Source organism: Hemitrygon akajei, chromosome 11 (assembly GCF_048418815.1).
Source record: "Hemitrygon akajei chromosome 11, sHemAka1.3, whole genome shotgun sequence".
NCBI classification, from domain to species: Eukaryota; Metazoa; Chordata; class Chondrichthyes; order Myliobatiformes; family Dasyatidae; genus Hemitrygon; species Hemitrygon akajei.
Window position 1 is genome coordinate 23,378,813 of NC_133134.1, and position 19,341 is coordinate 23,398,153.

The window sequence follows — 19,341 nt, forward strand, 5'->3', positions numbered from 1 at the left end:
ATTTAGCATTAATAGATGAATCCATTATCTTAATAGATAACTTCAAAGGTGCATGATCAGAAATGGTAATAGAGTCATATTTACAATCGATAACATCTGTAAGTAAACGGTGATCAATGAAAAAGTAATCAATTCTTGAATAATTATGATAAACATGAGAAAAGTATGAAAACTCTTTGTCATTGGGGTGTTAAAAACGCCAAATTTCGCAAATTGCTGAATCAGTCATAAAGGAGTTGATAAGAGAGGCCGATTTATTCGGAAGAACTTGTGTGGGCTTGGATCTATCCATCGAAGGGTTTAAACAACAGTTAAAATCCCCACCCATTATCAGTCTGTACTGATTCAAATTGGGAAAGGATGTAAATAGACACTTAAAAAATTCAGGACAATCAGTATTTGGAGCATAAACATTAACTAAAACAACTTTTTGATTAAAAAGTAGACCAGTAATAAGCAAAAATCTACCTTGTGGGTCTGAAATTGTCTCATGATGTATAAAGGAGGTTAAAGAATCTATAAAAATGGAAACGCCTCTCACTTTGGCTTAAGAATTCGAGTGATATTGTTGACCTTTCCAAAACCTAAAAAAGCGTTGACTATCCACCTTCCTTACATGAGTCTCTTGTACAAAGATAACATTAGCATTCATTCTATGGAATACTTTGAATATTTTTTTCCGTTTGATCGGATGATTTAAACCATTAGTATTCCAAGAAACAAAATTAATAGCCCTATCCATATTGACAATATTTATTACAATTAACACATAAGGTTAAAAAAAAGATGAACTCATGAATCCGGAAGAGGGAAGTAAGTTCAAGGAGGAACCGGAAGTCACGACACTGCAACCATTTTTATAGTTTCATATGAGCCCATGAAGTAAAACTAAGCATAAAGCAAGCAAAAAGAAAAGAAAGAAGAAAAATCCCCCTCCCTCCACCCTCAAAACCCCAGGAAAAAAGCCAAAAAGAGGCAAGCAAGCAATCTAACACTAAAATTACCCCCATGTCTCAAGACGGTAACTCAAACAAAAAAAAGTTGAATAAAAGATACAAACCATCCATATTATAAGGGTTGGTATGACAAAAAATTAAAATATAAAGTTAGTATTATATATATAAAACAAAAGGATTTTAAAAAAAATTAAAATGATAAAACCCATAAATGAATAATACTGAATTAGTGTTTTAAAAGAAAGTTTAAAACGTATTCAAACACATCAAAACGGATGTGACGTTCCAAGCACTAAAGCCTTTCGGGAAGAAGAAACAACATTTTATTTTTTTAAAATCTTAATATTTAAACGTTAAAAATATAAAAAAGTGTATACGAACTTAAAAGAAAACCCTAATAAATTACTTTCAAAACTAACAGATAATATGAAAAAATAACAAACTCAGAATAAACCAAAAACGAACTTTTACCATGTATAAAAAATACATGTAAGCCATACATTAAAAAAAAAACATCATTTTATAAAAGATCCAAATCTACAGACTAATTATTACATTAAGTCAACCCGATAAAATGTTATTCTTCCAGAAATCTTTGAGCATCCGCTGGAGATTTGAACAACCGATAAGTTGTGTCTTCGAGAGTAACTCTCAAATGTGCTGGAAATAACAGCACTTGCTTGTAGCCTTTCTGATGAATTTCCAACATAACCGATTTAAAAGTCATTCTTGCCCTTAAAACTTCGGGACTGTAGTCTTCCAGAATACGGAATTTAAAATCTTGAAAGCTGATCATACCCTTTTTTCCGTGCAGCCCGAATCAAACGCTCTTTGGTATGAGGGTAATGGATCCGGAGAATTACTTGTTGTGGTTTCAAACTTGAATCTGAATGAAAACGAGAAATGCGATGTGCACGGTCAATTATTAGAGGGGAATCCAGTACTTCTGAGCCAAAGACATCCATTAAAAATTTGGAGAAAAAAAACAGTGAGATCGCCATTCTCCAATTTTTCCGGAATGCCAATTAACCAAAGATTTTGTCTTCGAGAGCGGTTTTCAAGATCAGTGATTTTAGATTTATAACAATCCATCTGTTGAGAAGTCGAAGTTTGCTGTTGTTGCAAAGTTTCAATTATACGATCTCTCTGGCGAGCGGCTTCTTCAAGAACTAAAATACTTGCTTGTTGTTTTTGTGACTCCAGTGTAAATGCTTGAAGTTTTACGTCAAATGTCTTTAAAATTTCATCAAACGTAGAAAGCTTTGCGGTTAATTTACTCTCCAGTTTTCCAAGTCTGTCGTCCATAAGATTCGCAATTGCTTCTAAAGTTACCGGTTCTTTTGTCTGTTTCGATTCCTTTGCATTAGTCATTTCAGCGAGTTGAAAATGATTCAAACAGTTGAAAAAAATTTCATATGTTTAAACCCCTTTAGAATAGGTATAAAAAGATCAATTAGGGGGTGTTTGTAGGTTAAAAAAAAGTAAGAGGTTTGGAGCAAAGCCTAAAACCGCTTCACTCCATAAGCGCCATCTTGAGACCACATGTTTTCCAACCACCATAAATGAAAGGCCAATATTCTTTCCCTTTACTTTTTATATCAGCGAATTTGTATTTAGTTATGTACATGAATAGCTTGTGCTCCAGCACTTAATCTTTCACAATGAAATATTTAAATTTTGCTTTTTCAATCCCATTATCTAACACATTCAAACTTTTTGCCCTGCAATGCCCTTTATAATTTTAAGACCTCATCTGGAAAATTGACATCAGCTCTTAACTAATGTCATTGACAAGTCGGACTACATTTAAACTCTTAAAAATGTACCATCCAAACATTCCAAAACCTCATTTTTTTCATATCTGGTTCACCACACTCCCCTAAACTCATTTCAGTTGGTACACTTTGCAGAATCCCACCAGGGCACCAGTTCTGCTAGGTATATAGTACCAAGTGTACTGAAAAATGTATCATAATACCGTGTGACATCTTAAAAAAAACTCATTACAAGTGTGTTAGGGAATTAACATTGAATAATTGGCATGTCGCAAAGGTAATGATACAGTTGTCATGGGAGATTTCAACATGCAGGTAGACTGGGAGAATCAGAATGGTACTGGACCCCAAGAAAGGGAGTTTGTGGAGTGCCTCCGAGATGGATTCTTAGAACAGCTTGTACTGGAGCCTACCAGGGTGAAGGCAACTCTAGATTTAGTGTTGCGCAATGAACCGGATTTGATCAGGGACCTCGAGGTAAAGGAACCATTAGGAGGTAGTGACCATAATATGATATGATATGGTGGCTCTAGAAATCATGAACGCATTGGTAATCATTTTCCAATGTTCTATAGATTCAGGATCAGTTCCTGCAGATTGGAGGGTGGCTAATGTTGTCCCACTTTTCAAGAAAGGAGGGAGAGAGAAAAAACGGGGAATTATAGACCGGTTAGCCTGACGTCAGTGGTGGGAAACATGCTGGAGTCAATTATAAATGACACATTTGGATAGCAATAGAAGGATCAGTCCAAGTCAGCATGGATTTATGAAGGGAAAATCATGCTTGACTAATCTTCTGGAGTTTTTTGAGGATGTAACTATGAAAATGGACAAGGAATAGCCAGTGGATGTAGTGTACCTGGACTTCCAGAAAGCTTTTGATAAAGTCCCACATAGGAGATTAGTGGGCAAAATTAGGGCACATGGTATTGGGGGCAGAGTACTGACATGGATTGAAAATTGGCTGGCTGACAGGAAACAAAGAGTAGTGATTAACGGGTCCCTTTTGGAATGGCAGGCTGTGACCAGTGGGGTACCGCAAGGTTCGGTGCTGGGACCACAGCTGTTTACAATATACATTAATGATTTAGATGAAGGGATTAAAAGTAACATTAGCAAATTTGCTGATGACACAAAGCTGGGTGGCAGTGTGAAATGTCAGGAGGATGTTATGAGAATGCAGGGTGACTTGGACAGGTTGGGTGAGTGGGCTAATGTATGGCAGATGCAGTTTAACGTGGATAAATGTGAGGTTATCCACTTTGGTGGCAAGAACAGGAAGGCAGATTACTATCTAAATGGAGTCAAGTTAGGAAAAGGGGAAGTACAACGAGATCTAGGTGTTCTTGTACATCAGTCAATGAAAGCAAGCATGCAGGTACAGCAGGCAGTGAAGAAAGCTAATGGTATGCTGGCTTTTATAACAAGAGGAATTGAGTATAGGAGTAAAGAGGTCCTTCTGCAGCTGTACAGGGCCCTGGTGAGACCCCACCTGGAGTATTGTGTGCAGTTTTGGTCTCCAAATTTGAGGAAGGACATTCTTGCTATTGAGGGAGTGCAGCATAGGTTCACAAGGTTAATTCCCGGAATGGCGGAACTGTCATATGTTGAAAGATTGGAGCGACTGGGCTTGTATACACTGGAATTTAGAAGGATGAGGGGGGATCTGATTGAAACATATAAGATTATTAAGGGATTGGACACACTGGAGGCAGGAAGCGTGTTCCCGCTGATGGGTAAGTCCAGAACTAGAGGCCACAGTTTAAGAATAAGGAGTAGGCCATTTAGAACAGAGATGCAGAAAAACTTTTTCACCCAGAGACTGGTAGATATGTGGAATGCTCTGCCCCAGAAGGCAGTGGAGGCCAAGTCTCTGGATGCATTCAAGAGAGAGTTAGATAGAGCTCTTATAGATAGCGGGGTCAAGGGATATGGGGAGAGGGCAGGAACGGGGTACTGATTGTGTATGATCAGCCATGATCGCAGTGAATGGCGGTGCTGGCTAGAAGGGTCGAATGGCCTACTCCTGCACCTGCTGTCTATTGTCTATTGGGAAAACCTACCTACAAATTCCTGCACGTGTCAGATTATAATAATCTTACCATATGAATAGCCCTCCTACTTTATCTAAGTTATTAACTTTTACGATGAAAGGCCTAGGCCTCAGTAAGATTCAGAGGAAACATGAGTTGATAAACAGAGAATGCTCCTTTAATCTCTTTTCTTGCATTATACTACCAGAGACAAATATGTGCATGTGTATAAATGGAACCAAGAACCTGATCCCCACAGTGGGAGAAAAGCTCACAAACTGCAATCCATTTTAAAGGTTTGCTCACATCTTCCAGCAGTCGGACATCAACACAGCTGCAGTGCCCTCAGAGTGAGCCACCCATCTGCTTATAGTGACTTTTCATTTACCTTGAAACTATTGATCATAAAAATACTTTTAATTATTCAGCAAGAGAAGCACACTGAATATTCTAACAGTAATAATGTCCATTATAAAAGTACTTACAACTGCCAGATGCCTGACCTTTTCTTCTCCTGGATTGTTGGATTCTCCCGAGAAGCTCTATTGAATATTAAAACACAGGATAGCAAATATTAGAGTACTGTATACATATACTTCATCCCAGTTGACATAATGTCTACTTGGTAGCAACTTATTTTTTTAAAAAACTGGTGGAGTGCTTCTGAATAAGCAGAATGTGGCTCTTCAATTTGCTGGTAATATGATTAAAGGATTGTATGAGCTCACACTAAGTTTCATTAAGATCAAATTTCAAAGCAACACAAACTACTCTATCAAAATGAACTAACATTTCAATTCAAATTGCCAACTCCTCTGGAAACATCTTAGCAGACTGGAGCTGTACCAAACTACAATGTCACATTAACTAATGGTGGTGCTATCAAATCATTGCCAACAACCTGACACTCTCAAATTAATTTCTAAATTCTACTTGCTGTGTCAACTGAAGTGACCATCCATTGGCAAACTGGCAGCAGTGAACCTTTCTAAACACCACAGGTACGAAGCTTCCAGCATGTTTAAGAGCACAGCCCTGAATGTAGAGCAGCACCACTGGGATTTTTTTGCATGCTATTCTGATGATGTGAACCTTAGTTCTTGGGCTCTGAATCATAAAAGATGGAATTCAAAGATCTGCACCTACTGAATTAAGCTGAGGGACTCTACCTGGCTCCTGGTATGTCACCATCAACATAATAGAAGTGTGGCTACCATTCCATATGGTTAAAGCACATTGACCAGAGCAGACATGATAAAAGTAAAGGATGATAAAAGACTCTTCAGCTCACAAACCCATCCATGAGACGATGAGACACAGGAGCAGAATTAGGCCATTCAGCCCATCGAGTCCACTTCGCCATTTCATCATGGCTGATCCCAGATCCCATTCAAACCCATACACTTCCCCTCTCAAGATACATCTTGATGCCCCAACCAATCAGGAGTCCATCAACTTCCGCTTTAAGTATACCCACAAACTTGGTCTCCACCGCGGTCTGTAGAAAAGCTTTCTACAGATTCACATATCCTTCACTAAAAAAATTCTTCTTCACTTCTGTTCTGAAAGGTTGCTCCTCAATTTTAAGGCTGTGTTCTCTTTTTCTGGATACCCCCAACAGAGGAAACATCATCTCTACATCTACCTTATCTAGTCCTTTCAACATTTAATACGTTTCAATGAGATCCCCCCACCACCCCCTCCCACATTCTTCTAAATTCCAGCAAGTACAGGCCCAAAGCTACCAAACGCTCCTACGATTACCCCTTCATTCCCTGAATCATCCTTGTGAACGTCCTTCAGACTCTCTCCAATGTCAATACCTCCGTTCTGAGACAAGAGCCCTAAACTGTTGACAATACTCCAAGTGCAACCTGACTAGTGTCTTATAAAGCCTCAGCATTATCTCCTTGTTTTTATACTCTATTCCCCTTGAAATGAATGCCAACATTGCATTTGACTTCTTTATGACAGACTCAACCTGTAAATTAACTGTCTGGGACTCTTGCACAAGGACTCACAAGTCCCTTTGCACCTTTGACGTTTGAACCTTCTCTCCATTTAAATAATAGTCCACACTATTGTTCCTTTTACCAAAGTGCATTATCATACATTTCCCAACACTGCTTTCCATTGCCTCTTTTTTGCCCATTCTTCCATTTTCCACAGAACAGACTACCCTCCACCTACCTTCATATCATTCGCAAACTTTTCCACAAAGCTATCAATTCCACTATCTAAATCATTGACAATGTGAAAAGCAGTGGTCCCAATACTGACCTTCGAGGAACACCACTAGTCACTGGCAGCCAACCAGAAAAGGCCCCCATTATACCCACTTGCTGCTTCCTGCCTGTCAGCCATTCCTCTAGCCATGCCAGGATACTTTGTGTAACACCTTGGGATTTTACCTTGTTAAGCAGCCTCAGATGCCTTCTGAAAATCTAAGTAATAACAACCACTGCCTCCTGTGTTCACTCCGCTTGTTACCTCCTCAAAGAATTCTAACAGATTCGTCAAGCAAGATTTCCCTTTACAGAAACCATGTTGACTGTCACTTCTTTTATCATTAGTCTCCAAGTAACCCGAAACCTTGTCCTTAAGAATGGTCTCCAACACTCGCAATTACTGAGGTTAGGCTAACTGGCCTTACAATTTCCTCTCTTTTGTCTTCCTTGCTTCTGTCATCCTCCAAGAAGTTTACCCTTCTCTCATCTTCCAGCTTTATTTTTAACATATTCCTGTTGACAGATTTATCCAAACATTATTTTATACTCTGAAGAAGTTCTACCTATTATTCATTTTATAACATTTCTCACTACCATGAATGTAGTCTTAACATTTTTTTGGATTATTTGGGAATTATATTAATGATCCAATCTTATTGAGATCCAATAATATTACTCACAAGTCAGTTTTGTCCATAGCTCTGCTCTAACCTTTTAGACCTTGGAGATTACAATTCTTCAGCCTTCCTTTATAACTCACAGCCTTTACAATTAGAATCACTCCAAATCTGCCCTAAATCTTCCTTAATGAAGTTTATAATATTTCCAATCACAAACTCAAGCAATACACACAAAATGCTGGAGGTACTCAGCAGGCCAGGCAGCACCTATGGAAAAGAGTACAGTCAATCTTTCAGACCAAGACCATTCAGCAAGACTGGAGAAAAAAAGATGAGGAGTCAGAGTTAGAACTCAGAGCAGACTCAATGGGCTGAATGACCTAATTCTGCTCCTTATGGTCTTATGGTCTAAATAAGGACCAGCCCTGAAATACATCCACAGGAGATTTGGACTACATGGTCTTAAGAAAAATTCAAATAAATTGGCTTCTTTAATTGGATTTAGGAATTACTCAGACATTGAAATAGGCGATTTAACAATTATGCTTTGCTTCTTTCTGTCAATTCAATAAACTGATAAAGTTTATTCCTGTAATCAGCATTTCACACTTCACATTTAACAATACCATTTATCTTGGCAATTGCATAGCCTATAAAGCCTGCTGCTTCCATTGTCCTTCCTTTCTGTGCCAGTAAATTAGATAATCTTACATTTCTCTTTGACATTCAGTTCATTAATGTATTAGACACAACAGGATCCAAGTATCAAAATGTTAGGTCCAACTCAATTCTTTCCCATATTATTATTCCTCTCATATATACATTCTAAATTTCCAATTAGCCAAATTGGCCTCCAATCATATATTCTAACTTGGATGTTTTGTACTTTAGTTAGTAATCTTTCACACATATTGTCAAAGCCTTCCCAAAGTGCAAGTAACCATTCTGTTTTTCAACTGTCAACTGTAACATGCTCAAAGAACTTCAGATTTTATCTGACAGATTTTAAGACAGACGGTTCTTATTTCTGCTTATCCCTCTGCTTTACTGAATTTACATTTATTTCCTTGGATATATTCTTATCCTGCAAAGTTCAACTTCATAACTTTGTTTTAAAATGTTCAGTATCTTCCCAATTGAAATATTTTTCCTAGCTAATTTCTCCTGGATTAGGATGCATCGATTTGAAACTTTCCTTTTCAAAGTATTTGAAATTACTCTACAATAAGGATGAGAATCATTCCAAGTGTTCTTCCCTCAAAAGAAGTTGATAAGATTTCAGAAGTCTAATGATTAGAAATCAATACTACCAACAAATTCAGTCTGATCTCTGCATTGTAATCATTGATGATTTTGTCTGATGATAAATCTGAACAAACTGGCTTTCTTAATTGCACATCATAAGATTAGAATTTTGATGCAATTGCCCAATGGTTTAAAATGGTTCAGCATGGACTAGATAGGCCGAAGGGCTTGCTTCTCTGCTGTACTTTTCTATGACTATGAATAGCAGAATTCGCTGCATAATAAGTCAACTGGAAGAATATTTGATAAAGGATCTTTGATTAGTTGTGTTATCAGCATGATGCCTCAGGATGAAACATCATCAGTGAAGATAAAGATGGTTGATTCTAATAGTGTGAAATGATCTTGCATGAATTTGGCAACCCACTCTATGCTCAACATCATTTCTTTTTCTGTTGGTTTCCGATTCCTAATGAGTTGATTTTATGCTTTTAACCAAGATGCCAAAGGAACATTTATTATCAAAAGCATGTATCCATATACAACTCTGAAATTTGACTTCTCCAGATAACTACAACACAACGAACATGAAAGCTGTTCATTGAGAACCCTCCCCCATGAACAAAAATCATCAACCCCCAAACCCCGCCCTTCACACAAATTGGAATAAATTTCAGCTGTAAATTGTTTACCCACTTATTAATTACTGATTGCAATACATTTATTGCAATGGCTTGCTACCACCCTCTTGAGGTCAATTAGGATAATAAATCCCAGTGTTGCCAGCAACACCCATACCCAACAAGTAAAAAAAAATCAGTGAGAAAATAGGTCTGAAAGAGCATTTGTGTTATGTAATGAAATACCTGTAAAAGAATATTAACATCATTGTAGGCAAATTAGGAATGAGATGAGATTTGTGCTGTGTCCAAGTAGACATTGCTCCACTTCAAAGATCAAAATACGGAAATCATACAGTGTGTTGGTACATAGATTAGGTAAACCACCACTGAAACTCTGTAAAATACATTTATATATGAATCAAATGTTCATGTGCTTTCCTACCTGATCATTTCAATCCACCTGACAGCCTCCTGCAGCTCCATCAGCCTCTCCTTGTACTGATTGCGCTCCATCAGCACCCGTGCCATCTCCACTCGGGTGAAGCGCCGTCTCTGTGCCACCTGTACGTCATCCTGTAGGTTATGGAAGCATTGCTTCACCAGAACAGATAGAAACCAGCACCCTAATGTACACTAAGACAGCAGCAGTATGGCAGTAATACAGTCGAGACAGTGTATAACTGCCTCCTCGTGACAGAAATCCATTTGTTTAGCATCCCGCAGCTGAGGCTGTGGCAGGAAACTGAGTCACTGCAGAAAATGCTTGTTTGAATTAATCTCTCTGTTATCTTTGCCCCAAGTCTTCTCGACCGACTGAAAGAAATAATAAATGATCTCCTCCTACCCCCTTAACAGACTGTCTAGACCGCTCCTTAGAAAGTGCAGTATAATGGCCAGAAGGCAGAAGTTTGCTACCATGCCAGATTCATATTCCGATACGCACTTTGTCCCTGGATGCCTTCATTAGGCAAAAGCACCCCAGGGATGCCTGTTGTTTTTAATTCTATGCATCATCACTGTCTCAACCTTTAATGAGACTCATTTCAAAGGTTCCATTTAGTATCAGAGAATGTATACAGTATACAACCTGAAATTCTTACTCTTCACAGACATCCACAAAACAGAAGAAAGCCCCAAAGAATGAATGGGAGAAAAGCATTACCACCTCCCACAAGCAGCAGCAAGGCAGTAAAACAGGTCACACTAACACAAATGATTTATATGAGAAGAATTACAATTCAACTGCCAGGATTGAAGACAGAGATTAGCTCACTGCTCAGGCTAACCCAGAATATACATTTTAATTGAGATACATGTAAATAGCTTCAGAAATCAAATTACAGAAGGAAGAACAGCACGAGATGAACACCAGGCACACATTAAACCCAAAGCCAGAGAACTAAAATGTAATTGAGGCCTGACCTCTGCAACACATCACCAATTTGCTTTTAAATATCATCCACTGCTGTAATGAACATCAAATTGTTCATCCTTCAATTCACCTGCTACCTTTAGCTTTGATGAAGCAGCACATGAAATTGCAGATCCACAATACCTTGCCCTTCATTGGATGTGTCATAACATCAGCCCATGATAAACACTAACTCCCCATTAACTATCCTGAGATACTGACAGTAAGCTTTCATCTTCTTGAGCTGCTGCAGTCCACATAAAGATTCTAGTGTGATGTTGAAGTTACTTTTAAATTACAACTTAAATGTTTCCTGTGTGATTTAAAGATAGCAGTTAAGAACAAAGCTATGGAACCTGAGAAAAGTGCTGGCCAAACTTGGGGATGGATACATCTTACCTTTCCTCAAATGCATTAGTAAACCAACTGAATCCTCCCATAGTTCCCCTGCTCCAAAGACATTTTCACCAATACCAGCATTTTAATTCACAATTTCTTTTTACTAAATTCTAATTCTAAAACTGCCATTAGTAGGCAAGATGTTCTTGATGAATTACTGGCAAAGGTTAATCTACAAACCCAACCCCATCTATTTTTAGACTGAGTGAAATGCTTAATAAATCTCCAGAGATGATCTCCTACTTTTTGCTATTAGTTTCAACACAGATGTTACTTTACATTCAAATAATAATTTGTAGTAGGGTTTACCCTATTATACAAAGAAATGCAGAAGTTACTTCCCGTCAGTAAATATTACCAGTGACCGATCTAAGAAAGCTCACTGACCTTAAATGTAGAATTAACTACATTTTCTTTATTATTTCCTTAGAAAATTTCTTAAGTAAAATGTTTCATTAAATATTGGATTGTAAATAATAACTTTATTACTGAGGGTGAAGCAAATAATAAGATGCCTTAATAAGGTCTCTCTATTGCCGCAATGCCACTGATGTTTAGGGCAGCAATGATGGTCCTCAATATCTGGCAGCGTTCAGGGCTTCCTTCACTATGTTAGTAACTCGGTTCTCACTGTCTTCAGTCATGCAAGCCCTAGGTGGAGACTCAGGAATACTGTCACACACAGATGTACAGGGATTCTCCACTGTTGTTTCCAAAACAATTTTGTTTTACCAGTCAGAGTTGTTAGCCTTCAGCTGAACGCCCGAACTTGGCGGACCGGTGGACCACTACCCTTTGACCTGTTTGGCATGGGTGACTCTACCAAGAGCCAAAGCATAGAGCCCTACTCTAGTCAATAAAGCTCTCCGGGTCATTGAGGCACACAAGCCTCTAAACCACAGCAAGGTTGTGGTCCTCTTAGAGGCCTTTATAAGATGCTGGTGGACAAATATAACAAACTTGACTTGCAAATAAGACAGCCTAGATAGAGGATGCATGTCTATGTTTTATATAACATTTTGTTTCTGATGCAAATGGTTACCACAGAATATTAACAGATCTCTCAATAGTTAGTGAGAATTAACAGTAACAATAGATATATCACTTTGGATGTCGGGATGGGGTTGACCTAACAGAGGAAGGTCACAGTGGTCAGGTCTCTGGCACGGAGTCTGCCTCTGTTACTCAGAAGGGAAGGGGGTGGGTGGAAAAGAGCCATGGTGTGGTGATAGGGGGTTTGTTAGGGGAATGGACAGGAGGTTCTGTGGTCGAGAATGAGATTCCCGGATGGTATGTTACCTCCCAGGTGCCAGGGTCCAGGACATCACAGATCGAGTCCTCAGCATTCTTAAGTGGGAGGTTGAGGGACCGCCTCTGTCTGTCGATGGGAGTAGCAGTAATTTTGTGCTGCTCTTAGTCTTCTCTCTCTCCCCCCAGTTTAAATTTTGAATTTAAAATTTTTAATTGCTGATTCTTGAAGGGGAGTGATATATCTATGTCTACGAGAAGTGGGAAGAATCTGCATGAACCTACTGACAAAGGTAATGGAAAAGGAAAGATGCCGAAGGAAAGATCTGATGAAGTGCTATTGCGGGCTGAAGATATTGTTCGGACACTGAATTTAATTCAAGATCAGAATAGGGCAATTAATGATCAACCGGAAAAAAATAATAATGAAATGAAGTTATTTCTGGGAAAACTTAAAGATGTGGAAACTCAAGTTACTAAACATGAAGAGGAATTGAAGTTAACTAAGCAAAAATTGTCTGAAACTATAACCCATTTGGAAAAATATCAAAATAAGATATAGACCTGGAAACTAGGTCTTGCCGAAACAATATACGAATTGTTGGATTGCAAGAAGGAGCTGAAAATGGAGACTTAACGGTTTACTTTGGTAAGCTCTTTCATACTCTATTTCCGACTATTTTATCACAGCTGCCTGCTATTGAAAGAGCACATAGAGCGTTCACTTTGAAATTTAAGGATTCAAGCAGACCAAGATCTATTCTGGTTTGTTTTCATCACTTTAAAATTAAAGATCAAATAATGCGACAGGCAAGAAAACAGAGTTTTCAGATTCAATGAGTCTGAGCTCCGTTTTTATGAAGATTATCTGAAAGAAGTAATGGAACAAAGATCAAGATTTGCTTTGGTAATGAAACAAGTGTATGCTAAGAAAATATTTCCCTCTTTGAGTTACCCGGCAAGAATGAAAGTTTTTTCTCCTAATTCTTCTCCACGCATTTTCTTTGACCCAAAAGCCACACTGGATTTTGTTCAGGTTATACCTGTCACCGTGACTACTACCGTATGAACTATCCGAAAAGCTGTTTGATTATCTGTATATGATTCACATTTCGAAAAGATATATGAAGATTATTTGGATATTTCATTGAGAGATTAATAAAAGAAGATAAGAAAACCTGTTCATTACTGCATCCTATTGGATTTTTTTTTGGAAAGATTTACAGTTCAAGTTTGACTGTTTAAATGGCTAATTAGATATTTGACTGAGAAGAGAGGATAAAAGGATTTGTTCCTTATATCTAATATTTGGTTTGATCTTTGTTTTTGTTGTTTCTTAATTTACTAATTGGTAGTTTTTTTCCTACTAATAAGGTTTTATATATATCTCCGGGAGGGTTTAATTGCTTATGATATTACTAATTAATATTTTTGTAAATTTAGCCTGGTTAAATATACTATTAACCTCTTTTAAATCTGTTTTATTATAGCGTCCTATAACCAAATTTAAAGTTTTCTTAGAGATTTAAAGCTAAACTTAAGATGGCACTGGTTTTTCTCTCTGAGATTATATTATTTTGTTTCTTTTTTTGTTTAATACATGATGGAATGTAAACACTCTCCTTTGTTGAGATGTTACTGTCTTTCTTGCAAGGCCATTTTATTTTTTTGTGTGCTAGCTGGGGGGAGGGAGAGAGGAGACCGACAGAGCGGCCCATGGTTTTGTATTCTATCTTAGTTCGCTTGCCTTTTTTTCGGGCTTTTGGGAGGGTGGGTGGGTCTAGAGTTAAGAGTTTTTTCCCCATTGGGTGGTTCCAGAGCATGCGTGTTATGGTTGTATTCTTCATCACCGCCATTTTTGATAATCCAGTATTGGTATGTGTTCTGCACATGTATAAAGTAAATAATAATAAAATTGTAGTATAGCAGTTAAACGGATTAATGTAATAAGTTGGAATATACGTGGTTGGAATCATCCTATTAAACGAAAAAAGACTTTTTAAATTAATCGATTCCAACCTGATAAAATTTTTGCTCAGGAGACGCATATCAGGGCAGGAGATCAAAATAGGTGTTTTTGGATGGTGGAATGGATTACAGCTCCATGCTACTTCTCAGAGTAAAACTAAAGGCGTATCTATCTTTATTAAATCTAACATATTTACTCACGAGGATATTGAATCAGATTCTAATGGTAGATTTTTAATTATTAAAGGTGTGATTTGTAATAGAAAGGTTGTTTTGGTCAATTTGTATGGTCCTAATTTAGATGATCCTTCTTTATTTAAAAAAGTATTTGCTTTATTGCCAGATTTAAATGAATATATGTTGATAATGGGTGGGGATTTTAACTGTTGTTTAAATCCTATGATTGACAAGAGCTCAACTAATCAGCGACCTCCAAATCGTTCTGCGTCAGTTATTAACTCCTTTTTGACCGATTTTGGGTTGATGGAATGATGGAAGCATTTGCACCCTGATAACAGAGAATATTCCTTTTTTTGCTTGTCTATAAAAAAATATTCGAGGATTGATTATATTATAATTGATCCCCGCCTTTTGCCTAATGTTAAAAACTGTGAATATGATACTATTGCTATATCTGATCATGCGCCTTTGAGTTTGTCCTTTGAATTTGATGATGTCATTTTTGCTGGTCCACCATGACGCATGTCTCAGACTTTATTGCAAAATTCCAATTTTATCAGTTTTATTGAAAGCCAGATAAAATATTTTTTTTCTTTTTAATGATATAGAAGGTACGTCCAAATTAATTAGATGGGATACATTTAAAGCATTTTTATGTGGTCAGATCATTTCTTATTCAGCTAAACTTAAAAAACAGACCAAAGCAGAATTAGATAAAATTTCAAAACAAATTAAAGATATAGATAATATCTATACAACTTCCCCTAATATTGACTTATTTAAAAAAAGGATGGAACTTCAATCACAATATAACCTATTATTAACTCATCCAATTGAAGGTTATTTACTTAGGTTAAAGAGCCAATTTTATATTTTGATGATAAAAATAATAAACTACTTGCATCTCAATTAAAATCGGCTGAAGCCAAAAGGCAAATTTTGAAAATTTGTAGAAAGGATGGCTCGGGAATATGAAGAAATTAGTAAGATTTTTCTACTGAACTTTATAAATCTCAATGTCCAGTAGATTCTTCTAAAATGAATGCTTTTTTACGAAAGATTGCTTTTCCTAAAATTTCTGCTGAGGATCAAAAAACTCTTGATGCCAAAATTCATAAAGCTATTTTTACAATGCAATCTAGTAAGGCCCCGGGACTTGATGGTTATCCTGTAGAATTTTATTAAAAATTTGTAAAATTGCTTTCTCCATATATGTTGGAGATGTTTAAAGATTCTTCTGTGAAAAGTGATTTACCCTCTAATTTTTTGAGGCCTCTATTTCTTTAATTCTCAAAAAGTATAAAGATCCTACTGATTGTGCCTCATACAGACCTATTTCATTATTGAATGTTGATGCTAAGATTCTCTCAAAGATAATGGCCAATCGGTTGGAGAGTATTTTGGGTGAAATCATTTTTAAAGATCAAACAGGCTTTATAAAAAGTCATTATTCTTTTTCAAATGTTCAGAGATGATTTAACATTATATATTCGACCTCTTCTAAAACGCCACAATGCGTTATATGTTTGGATGCTGAAAAAGCATTTGATCGAGTCGAATGGAAATATTTATTTAATGTTTTAGAAAAATTTGGTTTTGGTATTAATTTTAATAATTGGACTAAAATGATATATAAAGCTCCTATTGCTACTGTTGTCACTAATAACTGTAGGTCTCCTTTTTTTCAGCTATCACAGGGAACGACAAGGCTGTCCATTAAGTCCTTTGTTATTTAATTTAATATTAGAACCCCTTGCTATTGCTCTTCGTGAAGCCAAAAATATTCATGGGATTTTTGTGAATGAGACCATGCACAAGATCTCTCATTGCGCTGATGATTTATTGGTATATATATCTAAGCCTGAAGAATCTATTCCTGCTTTGCTAAAATTATTTGACAAATTTGGAGATTTTTCAGGATATAAAATAAATTTTAGTAAAAGTGAATTACTTCCTTTAAATGAATCTGTCTCTATATATGATAACATTCCTATTAAAGTTACGGATTCTTTAGATATTTAGGTGTCATAATTACTAAAAAATATAAGGATCTTTATAAAGCCAATTGAGGAGGTGGTAGAAGTGTCATGGAGAAACATTTTGTGAACATTGACCATAATTATGTAAGTCTCAAAATTGTCATAGAAAGGGATAAGGTTGCTTCTCGAGATAAGATCTTGAATTGGGAAAGGACTGAATTTAATAGCACAAGAACGGATCGGGCAAGTAGATTAGCAGGAAGTCCTTGCCGGTAAAAACAATAACTGGTAAGTGGGAACCTTTTGAAAGAAAGTTAGTTTAAGAGTTCAAGACTCAGGAAAAATAAGGAAGCATATAGCAGATAAAGATAACTGGAATCAAGGGTGCAGAAGGGAACTTAAAAAAGAACTCTGGAGTACAAAGACAGCATGAAATATTTGAGCAAGGTAGACTATGGAGATATACTATATCAGGGGCAAATGAATAGCCAAGGAAAGAGTAGATTCCCTTGGGGACCAAAAGATAATCTGTGTGTCGAACCAGGCAATATGGGAAAGACTCTAAATGAATATTTCCCACCTGCATTTACTGAAGATGTGGAGGATTAAAAAAAAGCAGGTGCAGAGAGAGGTGCATGGATAAGGTAGGTCATTAAGGAGGGGAAGCAAAAGGATTGACAGATCTCCAGAGCTAGATGAGATCTATCACAGATCGCTATGGGAAGCAAGGACGGAGATAGCTGGACCCGAGAGATATTTCCATCATTATTGGTCACAGATAAGGTGCCAGAAAACTGAAGGATAGCTAAAGTTTCTCCTTTGTTTAAGAAGGGCAGAAGGGACAAACCAAAAACCAAGTAACTACAGCCAGGTGAGCCATAAGTCAGTGGCAGAGAAGTTGTGAAAGAAAATTCCAAGGTAAAAATTCAAAGCAAATTATCAAAGTACATATATGTCACCATATACTACCCCGAGATTCATTTTCTTGCAAGCATACTCAATACATCCAAAATAGAATGATATCCTGAATAGAATCAATGAAAGACCAGACCAAATAGGGAGTTCAACCAATGTGCAAAAGACAACAAACTGTGCAAATACAAAAGGAAATAATAATAAGTAAATAAGCAATAAATAGCAAAAACATGAGATGAAGGATCCTTGAATTGGGTACATTTGGAAAGGCAGGGACTGCACCAGAAATAGTCAGCATGGTTGTGTGTAAGGAAAGTCCTGTATCACTAATTTCATTGAGTTTTTTTTGGGTAAATAAGGAAGAATGATGAAGGCAGGATAGTGGGCATCATCGATATGAACTTTATTAAGGCATTTGACAAGGTCCTTCATGATCCAGAATGCTGGTACTTGGGGTCCAAAGCAAGCTGACTAATTTTATCAAAACTGGTGATTGGTTATCGGAGGCAGAAGGAAATGACAGAAGGCCACCTTTCTGACTAGATGTCTGATCGGTGGTGTACCCCAGGGAATGGTGTTGTTTATGTCATATCAATGACTGGATGCAAATATAGGAGGTACAATTAGTAAGTTTGTGGACGACACTATAGCTGGCAGTGTTATGGCTCGTGAGGAAAGCTATCATCAGCAAATGAAATTTAATATTCCCAAAAAGGTGGTGCATTTTGGGAAGAAAACACAGACTACCTGCATCAAGCACCTCCAAAGCACTGGAACAATGAGAGACAGCATCACTGCAAACCCCTTGAAACCCACTGAGACAGGATAAGCAAACCAGCCAGGAGGGAACTAGCACTCTAAGCAGTGAGGCCCTTCTTAAAACACTGTTGCCTCTGATGAGCAGGGCAAACATTAGGCGACTGTAAAAGACCAGTCTATTCTAAATTCCACACTGCAAGAGATTATCAAATCCTCAACTAGATTCAAGGATGTTCTCAATAAAGCACAGTATAACCTCCTCAAAGATTCTGGAACTCCGTGGTTCATGTCAGCTCAATGGAGAAGCAGCGTTCCAGATGGCATCAGTACCTTATCCAAGACCAGCACCAAAGCAGGAGGTGCACTCCTCTCTAAGCTCCCACCTCATCAAGGACTTCTGCTCTGCTTGTAACATAGTCCTGGGATTCTATATTGCCCTCATCAGCCACCCTGGTATCTATAGAACTAGAATCGAAGTCTTCCCTGAAACCGAGGAACCGTTTTAGAATTTAAGGTTCTTTTTGCAAATGGAGACATAAAATCACGCTCATTAACCGAACAAATGCAGACAATTTGACAAATAATGATGACTTACACTTACGTCCTCCAGCTCTTCTTTGCCCTCATTGTTCATAGCAACAATAGCTTCGGACTTCACCCTACAATTTAAAAAGTACATTAATAGTTGTGAGGGAGCAAAACAATGGTGTGAAACAACCCTGGCTCGTCAGTCCAGGAAGGTGCAAGTTACAAACTGCATGTATTTTATTAATAATATTTTTTAATCCACTACACATTCATCCAGCCTAAAACAGTGTGCATCAGAATTAGGGTGAAGTTTTAAATCTATGGTAAAGTAAAGCAAAATAAATATATTTTTAAAATACTCTCAGTGGCCGCTTTATTAGGTACACCTGCACAGTAATGCAAATATCTAATCAGCCAATCATGTGACAGCAACTCAATGCATAAAAGCATGTAAACATGGTCAAGAGGTTCAGT

At 37.3% G+C, this 19,341-nt stretch overlaps 1 protein-coding gene and 1 long non-coding RNA gene across 20 annotated transcripts in view; one reads left to right on the plus strand and one right to left on the minus strand.

Annotated features, from left to right (window-relative positions):
• Positions 1-19,341, minus strand: part of mapk8ip3 (mitogen-activated protein kinase 8 interacting protein 3) — a 198,221-nt gene that overhangs the window by 85,314 nt on the left and 93,566 nt on the right. For 13 of the 19 annotated variants that reach the window (XM_073060424.1, XM_073060422.1, XM_073060408.1 and 10 more), the window contains 3 exons: positions 18,935-18,998; positions 9,923-10,053; positions 5,250-5,306 (listed from right to left, as the gene is read on the minus strand). In XM_073060424.1, coding sequence (XP_072916525.1) covers positions 5,250-5,306; positions 9,923-10,053; positions 18,935-18,998 — 252 coding nt within the window. The remainder of the gene's footprint in view (positions 1-5,249; positions 5,307-9,922; positions 10,054-18,934; positions 18,999-19,341) is intronic. The other 6 variants (XM_073060425.1, XM_073060414.1, XM_073060423.1 and 3 more) reach the window with 1 other exon arrangement.
• The window catches only part of LOC140735403 (uncharacterized), a 60,370-nt gene that overhangs the window by 4,713 nt on the left and 36,316 nt on the right, over positions 1-19,341 (plus strand). The gene's annotated exons all lie outside the window — the stretch shown is intronic.